General features: G+C 36.0%; 1 protein-coding gene across 4 annotated transcripts in view; it reads right to left on the reverse strand.

The window, feature by feature from the left end:
* The window catches only part of LOC101789043 (uncharacterized), a 133,505-nt gene that overhangs the window by 101,547 nt on the left and 11,591 nt on the right, over nt 1–20,367 (reverse strand). For 3 of the 4 annotated variants that reach the window (XR_010047173.1, XR_010047172.1, XM_063247919.1), the window contains 2 exons: nt 9,258–9,321; nt 4,952–5,179 (listed from right to left, as the gene is read on the reverse strand). The exons of the other annotated variant lie outside the window; for it this stretch is intronic. Coding sequence is in view for 1 of the 3 variants with exons in the window: in XM_063247919.1 (XP_063103989.1) it covers nt 5,123–5,179; nt 9,258–9,321 (121 nt within the window). In the remaining 2 variants the exon portion in view is untranslated. The remainder of the gene's footprint in view (nt 1–4,951; nt 5,180–9,257; nt 9,322–20,367) is intronic. 4 annotated transcript variants of the gene reach the window in all.

Here is a 20,367-nt window from a genome sequence, read left to right on the forward strand (position 1 = left end):
GACCATATACAATATTACTCTAATGTTTTTCAAAGAGGTTTAATGGTAAACAAAAAGAGAAGTTATTTTTTTCTCTTACAACAGGAAGACCAAAGCATACTATAGAGACAAATAGTACAGAAATAAAGCTCTGAAGACCTCAGTTTCTTTCTTTATAAAAATTACCTGAGAGTTTAAGGGACATGAATTAAACCAGTATCTTGAATGAAGTTATAAGAATGAATTTCTTTAATTTTGAACACATTGATATAAACACTTTTAAATTCCTTCCTTTTCTTGTAATACCCACTAGACTTTGGGGGGCGGTATTAGGGATCAAACTCACAACCTCGCGCTTCCAGGAAGACTTTATGCCACTGAGCTAAACCCCCAGCCCCCCACTAGACTTAATGCTCCCTTTTTATAGACCCACCTAGAATCTCCCTCCTCAAATAAAGTTCATTAATGGAAATTTTTGAACAAAGTCAAGAAGAAAATATATAAAAATGGAAAAAAGTTACAGGTAAGTAAAAGTTTGATTTTTAACAGTTTTAAAATTCTATCTTTGAACTCATTATCAGTAATGTCTATGGGGGCATGATACTGATTAATGTTTATAGACCTACAGGAAAAGATGCCTAAATGTTGAGAAAAAAGTTACGAGAGAAATAAAATATATAGGTCACATTAATAATAATAAATTGATAGTAAACTGTGGTGTCAACTTGAGTAAGAAATGCCTAGCAGGACAGCACAGCACAGTTACAGATGTGTCTTGGATGATGTACTTCCTCAAGAGGGAGACCCACCAGCCAAAGGCTCATAGAAGGAAAAGGAAAAGCAGGAGAAAGGCTTGCTACTTGCTGCTTGCCTTTGGAACGTCAGTCTGTAGGCTTCCAGCACAGACTCTTCAGCATTCCAGAGCCTCTTTTACCTGCCAACACGGGCCCTTCAGCTTCCTGAGGTGCAGGGACTCTGCAGTGAGCTCCAGGCCTCAACTTTTGACTCGATCCTCCAGCTCTCCAGCACCTACACAGCTTTTCTCCTACTCCGACTCTACAGGCAGCCACGGTAAGCCTCCCTTGTGTATCCTTCATAGATCATATACATATACATATATATATATATATATATATATATATATATATATATATATACATTTTATATACTTTATATAAATATAAAAAAATATTAGAGATATTAAATCTGTTCCTCTAGCAAAGCCTAATTGATACAATAAATAATTTTTATACTTTTATTTTTATATTTCTGGAGTAATTTACTGTAGCTCAGATACTGGGGATTAGGAAATAATTAAAAAGGAAAAGTAAGTGGGGCACGGTGTATCCTGGGAGGCCGAGACTGGAGGATAACCAGTTGACGCCCACCCTGGGCAACTCCGCAAGACTCTGTCTCAAAATAAAGCAAAACCCTGAGTTCAATCTAAAGGAAAGGGAAGGGAAGGGAAGGGAAAGGAAGGACACAGAGAAGGAGACCAGAAAGGAGGGGAAGAGCAGGAAAGTGAGGGGAAGGGACGGGGGGCCAGGAGAGAGGAGAGGAGAAAGGAAGAAAGGAAAAGGGAAATTCAAGACTTCATAAAATTTTCCCATTCTAACACAGTGTACCTGAAAAGCAACAGAAGTCAGGCACAGACAGCCAATAATTCCTACATTAAACATATACAACCTATCAATGTCTCCAAGTGAAATTAGTCCTACTAATGCAGGGAGTTATTCCACAAAAATTACTGTACAGTTTAGCAATTCAGAAAGTAGTCGTATAAAATCGTAATTATGGTATTAAATATTATTACACATTAGCCCTAAGAGAACATGAAATAGCTGCCTAACTGCCATATATTCTTTAAGCTTATGATTTTTATAAATTATTCCTTGAGAAATAATTTCCCCTAAATAATCTTTTATTTATTATTCCATAATAACATCTCTCTTGGGAAAAATTCTTTTTATTTGTTTATTTATTTGTTGTTTTGATACTGGGCATTGAACTCACAACCTCACATTTATCAGGCAAGCATTTGAACTGCTGAGCTAAATTCTCAGCCCAAAAATTTTTGAAATTAACATAAAATTAAAACCTATTTTTATACCAATAGGATCTATCATTCTAGTGAAATGGAGCTCATTTGGACTTGTGTCTTTCCAGAAGGGGCAGTTAGAAAAAACAAAGGGAAAAAGATCTGGTATCATTATCACTTGAATATTGAACCCTATGTTTCTATGTAGGTTTATGTTAAAGAGACTTTTTTCTTTCTTTCTTTCTTTCTTTCTTTCTTTCTTTCTTTCTTTCTTTCTTTCTCTTTCTTTTTTTGTCTTTTTAAGATATGCTTTCTAAGAACTGCTATGCAATTCTGGCTGCCTCTGAGCTAACTCTGTAGCCCAGGCTGGTCTCCAACTTGCAACAATCCTCTGCCTCAGATTTCCAATTGCTGAGATTACAGGAATGCACTACCATACCCAACTCAACCAGGACTGTTCTTAAATGATCTTCCCTGTAGTATGCAAGGAAACTTGCTTTCCTCTCAATAACCATCGGTGATTATCAGAACGGAGGACTCAGGAGAATATGGGTCATGGGAAGCGTAACAAACTAAGTTCAGATGCAACTATCATCACCAGCCCTTTGATCTTTCTGTAGCTTTGTATTCATTCAGATGAAGAGAGACTAAAGGAAAAGCACACTCAATGCAAGTAAGGAACAGCTACGATTCATTCAACACGCCAGGCAAGACAATATTTTCTTTCACTTGACCTTCCTAAGGTACAAGAGACAACTCTGTAACCTGGGTAGGATCAATTCCTTGCAGGAAGGACCCACAGCAAGAAACTCCTGAAGCCATGATTACAGAACCCCAGAAATTTAAATCTGAAGCCCAAATTGTTCCCATGTCACTATTTCCCTCTAGCAGAATCATTGTTTACTGTCCAAAGACAATTCCCTTGTCTTTTGATTTTAAAAACATTTCACTACAAGAATATTCAAAACAACACAATAAGAGAAAAGCATAACAACTCTTGTGTCCTGCATTCAGCTTCCCAAATGTGCCACCCTGTTTTGCTTGCCTTTTCGTGGTCCAGAAATATTTAAAAATATACCCTCGACATTTTAACTGAACTTCAGAATGTCTCTAACAAGTTACAATAAAAACATAACATTATCACATCTACAATTATCATTCTTTATTATCACTGGATGTCTAATTTCTCTTTAAAATTGCTGAGTGAGACAGAGAGTGTGTATGTGTGTGGGAGAGAGGCGGGGAGGTGCTAGCGACCAAATCTGGGGATGTCCACATGCTGGGTGAGCACTCTATCACTGACCTACACCTTCAGCACCACTGATATCTTAAAAATGTCTTCCTTCTAAAAATTAACTTGAATCAAGTATCAAACAAGAGCCAGGTATGGTGGTACATGCCAGTAATTCCAGCATTTGGGAGGCTGAGGCAGGAGGACTGTCTTGAGTTCAAGGCCAGCTTGGACTGCATTGAGACTTTGTCTTAAAAGAATCCAACAAGACCAACACATTATTCTAGCTGATACGCCTCAATGTTCAATAGCTCCTCCATCTCTCTTTTTTTAAATGATATCTGAATGTTAAAGAAATGAAGCCACTTTTTCTATAGAGTCAGTAAAACATATTTCTTTGTCTCCTTTACAACTCGTAAAGTACTATAGGCGACTAGGCTGGGACTCACCTTTTCTCAATGTTGTTTCAAGAATGTTCAGTGATAGTGCCCCCCCTCTACTGCACTGTCAGCAGGCATTTACCATTTAGTGGTCTTCTACTAGTAAGAGCAGAAATTGTTTCTACATTCTCTGTAATCTGAATTTCTACGAGTTATCAGATACCTTTTATATTGATGGAACTATGTAGGTTGTGATCTAGCTAACATGTTAATCAAGAACTGATGAGAGACAACTGGATATCACTCATCAACCAGAGAAACACAGCAGAAATTTTTCCTCTGGTGTGTAAGAGAGGTCAAAGATCTGGCTCTACATGGGGAGACCTGAGAATGAATGCAGTGTATTAAAAAACAGAATCCTACATACCTATATAGTTCTAAAAGACATTTTACATACCAGCACTAATCAATGTTTCTAAACGAAGAAAATTCTAGAGTTCTTAATTTTTAACATTACTTCACCAAAACTGTCTTGTAAATCTTTCAGATTTTACTTCTTAAGTACCTTAAGAATGGTACTGATCTCTAAACCAAAGGTTCCAAACTCTGGTTGCAAAGTAAATTTTCCTGAAAAACTTTTATCATACTGAGATCTTGGTTTCACTCAATCAATTCTAATTCAGCTGGTCTATGACGGGAACCACATATACAATGTTTTTTTTTTTTGTTTGTTTTGTTTTGTTTTTGTTTTTTTTAAGTCTCAGAAGACCTGTAGTATACAGCTATAATTGAGAACGACTTTTTAAACAAGAGTACAATGATAACTACTATTTACTAAATATATGTGTCTGGTGTAACTCCTAGTACTTTATTTGAATTAGTTTTATTCTCTGTTTCATAAATGAGAAAATGGAAAAGTAAAGTGAACTGCCCAAGATCATACAGTCACTTCATGGCAGACTAAAGCCTTTATCTCAGGCAGTTGGGATCCAAAACCCATCTTCTTACTACACAGTGTCCTAAGCATGAATCATGCTTGTATTTCCTACTGGAAACAAAATGATCAATGGAAAACACAAAGGATAATTTCTTCCTTCTTTGTAGTACGGTAGCATCTTATGCAAAGGTACCAACATAAACTTACTAGAAGTGTAAATACACAACCTTCCTTTTACAAGATTCAAATTTGAGGTTTCTACACTTCAATAATTTCTCACATACTGCCTCACGCAGCAGTCACTCAATATTAAATATGAAACTGCTTTAGTTTTGAAACTTAAAGCAAAAATGTACTAGAAATACACTTCTAAGAAAATGTCCTACCTATTTCTGTTCTGCCAAGTCCAATTCCATTATAAATTCTCAAGTAATTAAAATGACAAGAATCATAATCTTCAATGTCAACATCACCCAATTTGACCCGAATTCGTTCTCCCATCTTGACATGGATCTCCCATTTGCAAACGGTACTGCTGGGATAGGTCGGCGGGTAGTTTATAGATGCAAGAGTTGCACTTTCAGGGCCTCGTACAGTGTGTCCACATCCATCACCTTAAAAAAAATGGGGTGATAAACTGTTTTTTCGTTTTAAACTTCTGAGTAATCAAGATTTTTAATGGTGATTTAAAAATACACATGACCTCAGATATTTATACCACCAGTATATCTTTACAGGAAATAAAATGACATAGCTCTTAGCATATCTAGTCACAATCGCCAAGAAAAATCAAGTCAGGTTCAAATAATGATTACTTATATAATTTATAATGTCAAAGACCTTTACAATCTGAACATATCTTAAAACCCATCTTAGCAAAGAGTTACAAATACATAAATATATCAAAATGGCCTAATATTTAAAACAATACCAATTTAAACTATTTAAGATAACTAATATAAAAATGTGAGCAGCTTCACTTTTTAACAATCATAAGCTCCTAAAATCTCCTGTGAAGCAAGATTATTTCTTAATAACAGTTAACATACGATAAAAAATTATGCAAACTATTGATCCTATTATAGATTACAAATGATTTCTCTTGAAAGTAGTTGATTTTGAAGTTTAAGTTTATATTCTATTTAAATTTGACTATTTTGTTGTTCATTCTCCATTTTCTTCCTATAGAACAGAGAAAATAATTAAAAGTTTAATACTTTTAAAGTTTATAGCTTATTAAACTTTTAAAGTTTAATACTTTTAAAGTTTATAGCTTATTAAAGATAAAGAAAAAATTACTTTTATATGTTGGTTCTGACATTTGCTTCATTTATTTTTCAGCAAGTAAATACAAGAACTTAGATAACCAGCTTATTGTTTGTAAAAATGAAATATCTGCATCCCTCATTTTATTCACTCAGTATGCAGGAGGCATTGATTATATGTTCATTTACAAGTTTCGGCTGTTGCTACAACTGTATTATTTAGCATTCATTAACAACATGATTCAAATGAATGACATCCTTTTAATAGGATGATTAATGTATGACGATGGGATTCAAATGAATCCCTTTCTAACAGGATAGCAAATACATACTTTTAAAATAGAAGCATTTTCTTCCTTACAAGTTATTTATGATCATGTCATTGGAATAGTACAGTATTTACACAAAAACTGTATTAAATGTGATGCTGCTGAGTTTTAACCTCATTATGAACACAACTCTAAGAGAATTTTCTTGATTTATTACTTTTAAAAGTAATCACATCACTTATTAGAACAGATTAATTTTTAAAACTATACACATAAAAATTTTAACAAAAATTATATACCTAAAATTATATGCATAAAAATTATACACATAAAAATTTTACATAGTATCTAGTAAGTAGCAGATAGTAAATATTAATAGTATGAATAAGGAAATGTTATGAAAAATTAATTCCAAACTAGTCCCAACTTTAATGAAGAAACAAATCATGTAACTCTTATGGTAATACTTAGAAGTCATATCCTTTACTGACAAAGAATTTTTACCTTTGAGTTTGTATTAATATTCATCCCTGGTCTTTTTTTTTTAATCAAGAATCGAACTCAAGACCTTGTGCTTGACAGGCAAGCACTTATACTGCTGAGCTGTATCTCCAGCCACTCTCCTGGCCTACTTTTAAAGAGCAATACTAAATATATGTGTGCTTGCTAGAAGTGTTATAATCTTTAAAATCCACTGGATAAATGAAATAACTCAAAATATTAGTGTGTTTTCTTTAGTAAACAAAAGCTAAGGCCGCTTTTAGAGTAACTGAAATGTTTATCCATAACTTTGCAACAGCAGATTGTTTAATGTATCCCCCATAGCCATTAGTCAACCCAAGGTCATTTTAAAATGTGCTTTATGAAACAACACAAGTAGAGTGGTTAGAGTAATTTTAGATGCCTTTATGCTTCTGTGTGATCTTGAATAAATACAATGTTACTTGTCCTTTACACCATAAAGCATAAATTCTATATAAGTTAATAAACTGATAAAAACGGATCTTTTGCATACATGGTGATAAAAAACAATTAAAACAGAGCTGTCTTTCTTTAAGAATCTGTGTGGGGGGTGGAGGGCAGGAAGAGTCCACAAGAAATGTGCCAAGAATGTTCTAAAATACGTGATAGAGTTCAGAGCTTCCTCGTCTTGCAAGCAAGATGATAAGAACTAAAAATCAAAGTTAAAAGTCAAGTATCTTGTCTACTGCTCTGGCCAAGTCTGAATACCCCCTATTTCAAAGAATACAGTATTTATTAAGTTCAACCTGACTAGATAAATAGCATAACTGTCACCTACTGATATGGAGTAAATACTTAGAATAATGTGGTTCAAAAGAGAAGGTTGTGCTTTCACTAGACCAGCTGCTTTGAATGTCTGTTATTCTGGAGAAATACATTTTATATTGTGACCCTGTAGATTTCCACATGCTTATTCTTGACCCACTAATGACCTCCCACCTAGTCTGAAAAATACAACTCACAACTCACAACTGAAAAATACAAAACTCACAACTCAAAGGCCAGAACATTAAATTCTCACATTAAGGAAAGACTTTGTCCTTTCACTTCTAAAGTAGCAATATGTTCCCAGGTTATTTTTTTACAGTTATTGTACCAAAATTCTTCAAATATGACAAAATATTTAAAACTAAAAGCTGGAAAATATTCATCAATAATAACACACAGCAGTGTTTCTCAAACAGGAGGTGGAGATCCCACAGGAGGGATTCTACCACTCACTTGGCAGTATCTAGAGACATTCTTAGTTGTCACAAATAGGGGGAGGCATGTTGCTGACACCTCATTGGAAAGGGTAAGAAGTTGCTAAAATATCTCAGTGAAGGAATAGTCTCCAGAACAAAGAATAATGGGACCTGCATGTAAATAGTGCTGAGTTTGGGAAGTGCTAACTTAGAGTCAAGGTTAGGAAATCTCAGGCTGAAAATCTGGTTTAGTTCTTGGCTCAGTCTTATTTGGCCTAAAGGGTAATGCTCTTCTACTCCCTAAGGATCAATGGAGAGAAAAGTTTTCTCCCAAACATCAGCAGTTATGGAAAAGTTTTGTGCTCACACTTCCCAATTTTAAAATAAGTAAATAGAACACTTCATTATTCTTCAAGTTAAAAAAGAAAAATAATCCTATTAGTCTTCAAATTTCAAATGATTTTCTCCCAGCATCAAGAGCTTTTTTTTTTTTGTATTTTAAAGAGGGTAAAATTAAACAGAACAAAACATCATAAGAAAACAATTAAGAAACACAGTCTTCAAGGCAAGACCACCAGAGATCTTCACTATCATATTGTCTCTTCGTTTCTTCCTAATAGTTGTCCATATCTTCACACACAGTGAATTCATACTGAACAAAACAGTACTAAACTGATCAGAACAGGATGATGAAGGCATTTTAGGTCTTCAAGACCAGACAATAGGGAGGTCAAAAATGGCTGCCATAATGTCTCTCGTTCTTTTCAAAATAGCTGTCCATATCTTTACATATGTTGAAATTAAACAAAAGAAAACAGACTAACACCACTCTAGACAGACAATAATAGTATTGCCAGATTTTGTATCATGACACCATGGAATTAGCACTGGGTATCTTAGTGTCTCATTTTCTTCAGAGTATCTGTTCATTACAACATACATTATAGAATCTATTCTTGTAAACTGTTTGAAGTTCTACACATGCATGAATCTCTACACATATACCTATTCTTTCCAAACAAGATAGCAACACAAATTCCCAGAAAAACATGAAATGATAAAGACATATAAAACCTCAATACTAGGTGATCTATAGTAGTTACTATGATGTCTCTTGTTATTTTCAATAGAATTGTCTATATCATCAGGCATAATATAATTGAACAGCACTACCTAGCAATGTTAATAAAAACAAAACATTGGAAACATTATAGGACTTCAAAAGCAGTTAATAATCAAACCAGAATGGGTATCCTATTACATCTTCTCATCTTCAGAGTAATTGCTCTGTTCTTAGACTTAATACTATCAAGCATACCAAATTCAAATAAAATCAGTCAAGACAAAACAGCGATCTAACAAACCAGATTCAAATAAGATCAGTCATAGTAAGACATCGTAGAAGTAATGCAGGGCTTCAAGTTAAGTTAACAGGAAATTAACGATAGTTACCGTAGTATATCCTATTGTTTTGGGATAGCTGTCTGTGTCCTCAAATCTAGTATGAGTAGATAGACTGGAACAGAATAAAATCCAATTAAACAGAGTGATAAGATTAATGTGGCTTTTAAATCCTGATAAACTATTAAAAATGTCCTCTGCCTTCCTTTTTTAGACAATGCATCAAGAGTTTTTAACATAGGGAGAAAAGGGTATCAATAGGATCTGAAAAATTGATTAGTGTTCGGTGCTTGGAAGAATAATCGTCTGTGACAAGGACACACTACCTCCTTTTACTTACCATATTAAGGTAAGAAGCGACAAAGAATTATTACAAGTGGGAAATAACTTCCAAAATAGATGTCAAAGGTCTAGTTCTTATTCTCCCCAACCACCCCAACATGCCATCTCCTTTCCCAACCACATCTTAACCACCATCCCTGTCAACTAATCTACCTTCTGTTCCTCCATTACATGGATTCCACTCGAGTATAACTAATCATAAACCATAGAAAGCTCTTGCTGTAATTTTTGAATTGTACTTTTATTCAGTGTAGAAAAACAGAAAAAAACCACTGAAAGTTGATCTTAGTGCTCTTTGGTTCAGATGCAGATTTACCTAGGGGATTACTCATAGAACACATGTTCACTTCCCTTGAACAGTGTAAGGTTCAGATGTGTTAAGCCACATATGAATTTGGATACTTTTCTGGGAAAAAAATGCAATGATCTTTAAAACTACTTATCCCTAGAGAAAACAGAAAGAACATTACATACATTCAAATGCCAATCAAATAATACAACATGAAATGCAAACCTACTGTATTCTAGCTAAATTCCAGATTAAGTATTTTTAGGATAATGTTCTGATGATGATTACATGTGCCCCTCTTGCCACATTCATATTTTAGTAATATTATTACTAAGAAAGATGTATTACAGATTTTTAATCATATGAACTCTGTGAGGGGCAAAAATACTTCCTTTCACAGCAGCCAACACAAATGCAGGAAGCTTATAAAAGTATGTCGAAAAAGAAGAGCAATGTATCTTTCATCATAATTGCAGAGAGCCTGAATCTTGTTTTTATCACTGTGGCCTACTGAGGCTGCCAGTATCCTCTAAGTACTATTTCTGGATCTTGTAACACATCTGTGAGATCCTACAATAAAATGAAAAACAAGGTGAAATATTTAGGAATAAAAGTTCAAAAACATGAAGCTGCAACTGTTAACTACTACATGCAATTTCACTGGATACAGTGACGTTTTTGGTATATTATCTACCGCTGTGAATAATAAGGCAGAAGTTCTTTAACTGTGAGGTTTCTTAATTTGTGTTACTGCATATCTCAAACACGTAATCAAACTAGTACTTTAATTTCACTTAATGTCCCCTTTGTCAGTTTTAATTTTCCTTTTTCTGAAGTTAATTTTATCTGAAATTAAAATGCAGTTGTTCTAGTTTACTTCACATTAGCAGTCACATGGCACATCATTCTCTAGCCCTGTTATTTTTTGTTGTGGTAGTAGTGATAAAATATACAACCCAGAAATTTTATTTTTTAAAATAGATTTTACATTTTTTAAATTTTATTTCAAAGAAGATAAAATTGAACAGAACAAAACAGAACAAAGCAGATCAGAAGAACACAATGTAAGACACACAGATTTTAAAGCAAGACAACAGGAAATCATCAATGTCTATCTTACTGTCTCTTGTTTTCTTCTGAATAGTTGTCCATATCTTCACACACAATGAACTCATACAAAACAAAATAGTATTAAACTGATCAGAACAGGATGATGAAGGCATTTTAGGCCTTCAAAACCAGATAATAGGGAAATCAACAATGGCTGCCATACTGTCTCTCATTCTCTTCAAAATAGCTGTCCATACCGTCATGTATGTTGAAATTGAACAATACAAAACAGACTGAAACCACTCTGAACAAAGAATAATAGTATTGCTGGATTTCACAGCAGGGCACTATGGAATCAGCACCGGGTACCTTAGTGTCTCTTTTTCTTCAAAGCAGCTGTTTATTTCACCAGGCATTATATAATCGATTCCCATAACTCTTTAGGAGAAGTAGTACGCATGTATGAGTCTCTACACTTATACCTATTCTTTTCTGTATTAGAGGGGAAAACAAAACAAATTCCTAGAAAAACACAAAACAAAAATTAACAATAGCAAAGAGGCCAAAACACTGATAATCTAAACCTTCAAAACAAGGTAGTAGGAGCATAACTGAGGTTGTTGATTTACATAATGTTAAGGGTTCCTCAGATCACCATACAATAACACGCAATACTGTTTCATTCCTAGGAATGTTAACTATTTTGTTCCAATAACTTATACAATTTGCAGCACAATCATCTTAGCTATACTGTGTGTTTATATAATTATATTTTTTTCTTTTTCCTCACTTTCCCTGAGATATTATTTTCCCCCTTTAAGTAGATTCTTATCCTTTCACTGTATTTATTGAGTTTTTTGTATCTTATGTACTTTTCCCATTTTTTGCACTAGGGAGACGATATGGTATATACAGATGTGAGTTTGATTTATTTCACTTATGAGTTTGGTCTCTAGTTGTATTCACTTACTTATAAGTATCTCAATGTGATCATTCTTTATAGCTGAGTAGTACTAGATTGAATAAAAAAACAACACAGTTTTTATCCATTCCTCAGCTGATGGGCATTTAGGTTGTTTCCAAGATCTGGCTATTACAAACTATGCTCCTATAAACATAGATGCACATATAACACTGTGGTATGTTGTTTTCAGTTCTTCTGGGAATATGCCCAGAAGTGGGATAGCTGGGTCAAATGGGATTTCCAATCCCAGCCTTTTGAGGAATCTCCAGACTGAACTCCACAGTGCTTGCACTAGTCTACACTCCCATCAACAGTGCAGAAGAGTTCCTTTTTCCCAGTAGCCTCTCCAGCATTTGTTGTTGGAGTTTTCTTTATCCTGGCCATCCTTCATGGAGTGAGATGGAACCTCAGTGTTGTTTAATTTGCATTTCTCTGATGACCAATGATGCTGAGCATTTTTTCATGTATTTATTTGCCATTTGTTATTTCTTCATCTGAGCACTGTGTGTTCATTTCAGATGCCTATTTTTGGAACAGGTCTTTGAATTTTGAGAACCGGATTTTTTTTAAAATTATTTGTACATTCTAGACAGAAGTCCTTTGTCTGAGAGACAGTTTACTAAGATTTTTTTCCAATTTGTGGGAGTTTTTTTTTTCACTATGCTGGAGATTTCTTTCGACATGCAAAAACTCTTTAATAAGGGGCTGGGGATTTGGCTCAGCGGCATAAACACCTTCTTGCAAGCACGTGGTCGTGAAATCGATCCCCAGTACCAATAAAAAAAAAAAGGAAAGACAAAGACAAAATAAAACCTCTTTAATAGGATGTGATCCCAGTTATTGATTCTATGAAGTATTTCGTGTGTGGTTTGATTCTTGTGGTTGAGTTTGTTTGTAGTTGTATCTTTTAATCTACTTACTCCATTGATCTTCAGGTCTGTTTTTATTCTAGTACCATGCAGATTTTATTACAGCAGCTTTGTAATAACTTCAACTCAGGGATTATGACTACATGCGCCCAAGCCTCCTACCTTGTCTCTGTTGCTTAGAATTGCCTTTGCTATTCTAGGTCTCTTCTGGTTCCAGATGAATTTTAGGAATGATTCCTCTTGATCTGTGAGGTATGCTAGTGGTATCTTAATTAGGATTGCATTAAATTTGTATAACAATTTTGGGAGAATGGCCATTTTCATAATGTTTATTCTTCCTATCCATGAACAAGGGATGTCTTTCCATTTTCTGAGGTCTTCTTCCATTTCTTTTCTCAGGGTGTTACAATTTTCCCTGAATAGATCTTTTACTTCTTTTGTTAGATTGATTCGTAAGTATTTCACATTTGTGGATGCTATTGTGAAGGATATGGCTTCTCTTATTTCTCTCTCAATGATTTCTGTTGTTAGTGTATAGGAATGCTATTGCTTTTTGAGTATTGACTTTGTATCCAGCTGCATTGCTGAATGTATTTATTATACCTAGGAGTCTTTCAATGGGGCTTTGGGGGGGGGTCCTCTATGTAGAGTATCATGTCATCTACAAATAATGGTAATTTAACTGCGCCTTGTCCTATCCTTTTTCCTTTTCTCTCTCTTGTCCAATTGCTCTGGCTAGTATTTCCAGCACTGTGTTGAACAGGAGTGGTGATAATGAACATTCATGGCTTGTTCTCAATTTTAAGGTAAAGGTTTTCAGCTTTTGGCCACTTAATATGATGTTGGCTGTTGGCTATGTCATAGATGGCTAAATATACATAATGACATGCATTCATCTTATAGTATTATACAGAGGAGTTTCACTGCCCTAAGTATCCCAGGATCTACCTGTATAAACCCCCCACCATGAAGATTTTTTAATTTATTTTTTCTTTTTTTTTTCCATCTACAGTTCTCCTTTGTCCAGAATTTGAGAAAGAACTTGCTACATAGTCAGACTAACCTTGAACTCACTATGCAACTTAGGATGGCCTCAAACTCACAATGATTCTCCTGCCTCTGTTTCCCAAGTGCTGAGATTACATGTGTGTACCATCACACCTGTCTCATTTTTTAAGGGCTTGTTTGCTCCTTTCTTTTACTTATTTTTGCTCAGGGTATAAGCTAGACATGTATTCAGAGTCAAAAAGTCAATGTAGCAACTTTTAGGCAAGTAAATTTGCTCCTATCTTCCATGTTTTTTAAGCCAAAATTCACCTCTGTACATGCAGTAATTCATAAAATTTAATAACAGGAAGGAAAGCAATATATAAATCCTCAACCCTTACCAAGCACACACACCACCTATCTAGCTCATAATGGTTAAACAAAGTGGAGTCATACAACAAACTGAAATGCCCTATTTGCCACTATGACCCTGAGAAGGCTTTCTATCCCTGCTAAGTCTGGATTTTGCCATCTGTAAAACTGAGACACTAACAATTCAAACTTTAAACAGTAAGAATTAAACAAAATACTATATGAAAACAACTGATAGCAAGAGCCTAAGTCTTATTAATATGATCAACAAATATATACATAGGCACTATTCCCATAATGTTACAACACCACCACTAAAAGGAGACCTGAGAAGCTTGTCAATGTATGCTGATCCAGCTTAATCTGGCTACAACATGACTAAAGCTAAACAACCTCTCTATTTTATAAAATTTATCTCCACTCTAAAGCTAACATCTAATGCCTTATAAATAACAGAAATTTATGACAAAGTAATTGCTACTAGTTACCTCAGCTCCAATTCAGTATCTCATTCTCAGAGCCACAACTCTGAGATAAAGCTGTAAGATTTACTTTAGCCATTTTAGAAATCATTCTCACTTCTGCATATCACATCTCACTTGGGCCAGGCACTCAGCCATGCAGCTCTTACAGCCACTGTATACTTTCTGGGAACCTGACTTCTCTACTTCTCTATTAAGATCACCTTGGCCTCATTTCTCTTCCTACCCATCCTGGATCTCATGCCCATTCCAACTACCTACATTCTACCTAATATTTCTGCTTCCTAGGTACTGTGTACCACTTGAGCATCTTCCTAGGAAACTCTCCATCTAGATTTAACAATGATCTCTCTCTGCAAAGGAACTGAGTAAACACAAAACAAAAATCACAAGACCCCCAGATAGGTATCATTAGAAAGTAATAGGTTCCGGTCTCAGGTGGGCCACTCAGTGTTCTCTTAGTTAATGGCTCATAAAGTGAAGCCAACATTATTTTTATCAAGAACTAATTCAAGGTTTTCAGGTCTTCATCTCCACTTCCACAGATTGTAGCAAGTACAGGTATGTCAGAAAATGTTTTTAAAACTTGGAAACAGTAACAAAGTTCAAATATCACTCAGGGCAAAAGCCACCCAAAGATTATAGGGCAAATCTATTTGTCCAACTTGCTATTTATCACTGATTAAAGACCCCAATATTGGTTACATGCTAAATCATAGATTACTATCTCATAGAGATTCATACAATTTCTGTAGAGTTGAAAAGCCAACCAAAATTACAGTTTCCACCTTGATGGCCATGGATTAGTTCTGGCCACCTAACCTAGTAGTCATATCATAACACCTATAAACACATACTTTTTCTCCCGTGGTCTAGTTTTACCATTTTACTGATTCCTTCTTTAATGAAACAGCTGATATCTGATCTGCCAATTTTATATTTGCTTGACAGTTATAACTGTTCTTTTTTGACAAATTATACCCTGTAATGGAGGCATTTAGTAGATCATTCAATTTGTACTTTAATAAACTTTAACAATAACAGCAGCAATTAAAAAATCACATGTGGCTGGGGATATAGCTCAGCAGTGTGTTCAAGAATGCACAAGGTTCTGGGTTCAAGCCCCAGTACTGAAGCACACACACACCCCTTATTCTTGTATCTGGTAGCCTCTGTCATCTGCCATCTCTCTCACTTTGCTTTACTTTTACAAAGACTATTCTAGTTGCCTACACTTTGTTTTACTTCTTTGCCTCTCATTCTAACTTCAGAGTACTACAGTTTAGCTCAGGACTACCGTGAGTTCAGCGGTGACTTCCAAACAGATAATGTTCGAATCCTATCATCTGGAACCTATGGATATCATCTTACACTTGGAAATATGCTATTTGCTGATCATAATAGGTTAAAATGATATATTGGCTAGGTTATTCCATAATAAAATGATTGATATTTTGGCAACAGGAGACAAATATGGACACAGATATTGGAAAAACTCACGTAAGCACAGAAGCAAAGATTAGATTGATAAATCCACAGGAAAGGTAAGGAATGCATGCACCAGGAGCTAGGAAGAGGCAAGTAAAGATCCTCCCCTAACCTTCAGAGAAAGAGCAAACCCAGCTGACATTTCAACATCAGAATTCTAGCCTCCCTGTGAAACGAGAAACTTTTGTTTTAATAACTTTGGGCTATTTTGTTGCAGCTCAAGGAAACTACTATGGAGACTCTCTCCTTTCCCACTAAAAACACGTGCTAAATTTAGCAGGCATTTTCTAAACTTCCAAAAGCCAATGGACACTTTTCCATCTTTATCTTCCATGATCTTCCCACGGTATTGGACATTGCTACCCTTCTCTCCTTATTTCTGTATCTTCCTTATTGAAGTTCTCCCTCCAAGGCTTAGTTTTTATTTGAACTACCTGCAGCTTCAGACACCTTAACTGTGACCTTCTTCCTACTACTGATGGTGCAGTTCTTAAGTGTTCTCACCCATTCTGTGCATATTTATGTGGATAATCTCATCTGCATCTGACTTCAGTTACCATCAAATGCAGAAAGCTCCACGGCCCCAATCTCTCAAACTGTTATTTACTGAAAATTAACCTTTTGCTCAGAAGTTTCACAGCATTCCAAGTATTCAATAAATTTCCACTTACCATGCTCTATGCTTGATGAGAGACAATACTGAAAATGACCAGCAAAGTTCATGTTTTTATAGAGTTTATGGTAATTACAGACACAGTAATTCCAAAAATGATGACTAAGTTATGGATGATTTATATATTGTGCATTGATGCTTCTGTGTGTAAATTATAAAGAGTAGTTAGGAAAAAATTCTAGTGTATGAGACAAGTGTTGAGGAGGAAGACAAAGAGGACTTCAAGAAAAAAAATATGGTCATTAAGTTTGACTCTTTCAGTCTCCTTAATCCTTCTGAATTTAGTCCCTGTGAACAAGAAAGCCCCCGTAAAATTCTCTAATAGGTGTCCCACCCTTTGTTCTCTCGCTTTAACCCGCTGTCCATACTCACTGTTATTTTACTTAAATACCAGGAGGGATACACGGTCCCTTATTTGAAAATTCCACTGATACAATGAAGCTCAACTCTTCAGTCAGGTCACACACAGCCGATTATATTCCAGCCCTTGATTCCCACTCAAGTCTCAGCTCCTGACTTCTCATACAACGTTTCCACTGTAGCTGTGGAACTCTGAATGACACTCCTCAGACCCTTCACCTCTGTGCCACGGCACATGCTATTCTACTTGGTGAAAACAATGCTCATCCTCCTCTCACCCACAAGCAATGATCTGCTAATGTTCTTCTGTATAAAACCTTTCTGAAGCTCATCTTTCTCATCCCATCATAATCTCTTTATTGAATATGTTTAATCATGCATATTTATGCCACTTTCCCACACCAACCTATAGTTCTGTTGGGAAGGCAACCCATTCTACTCACCCTTATAGTTATCTACACATAAATAAAACATAACTCTTACTGCACAGATGTTCAATTTAAAAATAAATCAAAAGCAACAGGCACCCTAGGGAGAGAACAAGTCAGTGTCTCCTGAGATCCAGCCATGCTAGAACTTGGGGAGCTGAGCAAGAAAGCAAAGAGCCCTCCTTCTAGGTAGGTGTCAGCAGGAGCGAGCAGCAGGCCTGCCAGGGTGAGAACAAGTCAGTGTCTCCCGTGAGCTCCCACACCCACCCCACTTCATTAGCATCTGGATGATGTGGAGGACAGCCAGAGTGGACAGCTACTAAGCACATAGAGCAACTCCTGTTGGGTTGATTATGCTGACCTGGGGCTTGAGGAGCACCTCTTGGGAGGATGACCATATGCAACACAGCAAATATGAGAGATTTCCTTCTACCATCTCTTTGAAGACAAACATTGTTTTCATTGTTTTGCTTTGTCCTGATTGTTTTGCTCTATATAATATTCTATCTCAATAGGTTTTATAATGTTCTGTTTTTAGTTTGAGTTTGCTATACCTGATTGAACGGACAACTACTGTGAAGATAACAAGATATACTGTAGTACCTATTATTGCTATCCCGGTATCCTGCTCTGAAGTTCTGTTTCACCGCATTGTCTTGATTGGCTTTGTTCTTTCTTGTTTTGCTGTATTTTACCTCGTTCAAAATAAAAAATAGTAAAATTAAAAATCAAAATAAATCAAGTATTGTATTGTACTGGGCAAGAAATATATTTGAAAGGCTTTAGAATCATTCAGTTTTTTAAAGCTTGGGATTTTAACCTCTTTAACTTATCCTTCCCTTCAATATATGGACCTTAAAACAATAAGGAAAATCCCAGTGTTTCTTCAATTAGAGCTGCAAGCCTTATAGACTGCAGGTAGCCATGATTGTTCTCATGTAGACAAGCAAAGCAAGTGAGAAACACTAGGCCATGTACTTGGTTTCGGAAGCCCAGCTGCAACCTCACCGTAACCCTGCTTTCCCCTTAACCTTAAACTGGTGCACCTCTCCTCTATAAACTACCTCAGCGTCTCCGCAACACACTGCTCCTTCTACATTAAGGGGACTTGAATCCATGCTCGCTATAACCTCAAGAGGCCTAAGACACTCTTCCTCAACCCATTCACCGGAATGTCTCCCTCACAATCAGCTTCTACAACAGAGTAACCAGAAACAAGGGCCTGTCAGGAGGGAAGATAACCACCAAACAAAATGAACAGAAACAGCTGAAATATACCAAAAGTCATCAAGCTGAGCAAAAGTAAAAAAGATAAAGAGCAAAGGTTAAAAAATGAGAGGCAAATGCAAAAATAAGATGTAGGTGGCACACTAGTTAGCTTTCCATTGCTGGGACAAAATACAGCTTGAAGGAGGAGAGGTTTCCTTCAGTTCAAGATTGAGAGATTTCTGTTCAGGGTCAGCCAGCTCCAAGACAGAAACATCATGGCAGAGGAAAGCTGTTCACATCATGGATTTGGAAAGCCAGACCCAGTGAACAATCCTTGCTACATGGACTGCTACGTCCTTGCTACTACAGGATCTGACTTCTCTCATTGAGCCACAACAAAATCTCCCAAAACAGTAACTGGGTTGGGACTAAGGCACAAAAGATAGAAAAATGAATTTCAGACAGACGTAAACCCGTAATCCCAGTGCTCAGGAGGCTGCGGCAGGAGGATCATTCCAAACTGGAGTTGGAGGCCAGCCTGGGCTACTTAGTAAGATCAAGGCAAAAAGCAAGACACAAAGTGTCCAAAAAACAGAATCTCAGTAGGAAACAAAACACTTTAAAATTACAGAGATTTTAACTGCCGAGTAGGGAAAAGTAAAACAACATTTTCATTTCATAGACTGACTCACCTACTGAGCAAAACATTTATTGGCTTACATGAACAGTTTTGAAGTTTCTTCTCAGTACATTCTAAAGAGTTTAGTTAGAGTGGTTATATGGACCTTAATTTCAATATAGCTAGTTTTTAAACCTTGTATGCCTGAAGCAAAAGCCTCCATATTTTCAAAGGTCAGTAAGATTAAAAAAAAAAAGCTAAGAAAGACCAAAGCACCCAGATTTTTCAGACCAAAAACCCAAATAAACAAAAAAAACCTGACAACTTAAATAACAGTTTCAGTATAGTACAAGACTGCCAGAGAGTAAACAAGAAATTCATCATCTGATAGATATCTACAGTGTGCCAAAAAGTAAAAAAAATTACAATACAGATAAAAGTCTCTTGAAAGTGTATCACTGAAAAAAGCAGAGATATAAACTTTCTGGAAAGTAAATTACTGGACAGAGAGAGAGAGAGAGAGAGAGAGAGAGAGAGAGAGAGAGAGAGAGATGTATAAAAGCCAGCGGCAATGTGTGCGTATTTCCAGTGCAGAGTAAAAGCATTATAGCAGTGTAGGCCACTCTCAAACAGCATTTGTATTTCCTGCAGGAGGCGCCTCCAGGACAAATTGGAAGACAAGGTTCCAGAAGAAAGGACAAAGAACACAGGAAGCAAACTGATGTTATGCCAGGATAAGGGACAAGATAACAGCTCAGCTCTATAAAGTACGAGTCAAAATGCTGTTGCTGACTAGTCATCCCACTGAGACCTGATGGGACAGAATTTATTTATGCACAGATCTGTCTGGCTCTAACACGGTGCCACATGACTTTTTCCAGTAACTTCACTATCCAGAACCCAAGGAAGCAGACAATAGACACTATCACAGAGGCCCAAGTTTGAAGTTTACCAAGAGAGAAAGCAGGAACACTGTCCAAACGATGAGGTTAAGTGCCTGAGCTTGAAGAGGCAATAAACCTAGAGATG

Source organism: Cavia porcellus, unplaced genomic scaffold (assembly GCF_034190915.1).
Source record: "Cavia porcellus strain 051 isolate PalLab524CR breed Dunkin Hartley unplaced genomic scaffold, mCavPor4.1 scaffold_5, whole genome shotgun sequence".
NCBI lineage: Eukaryota > Metazoa > Chordata > Mammalia > Rodentia > Caviidae > Cavia > Cavia porcellus.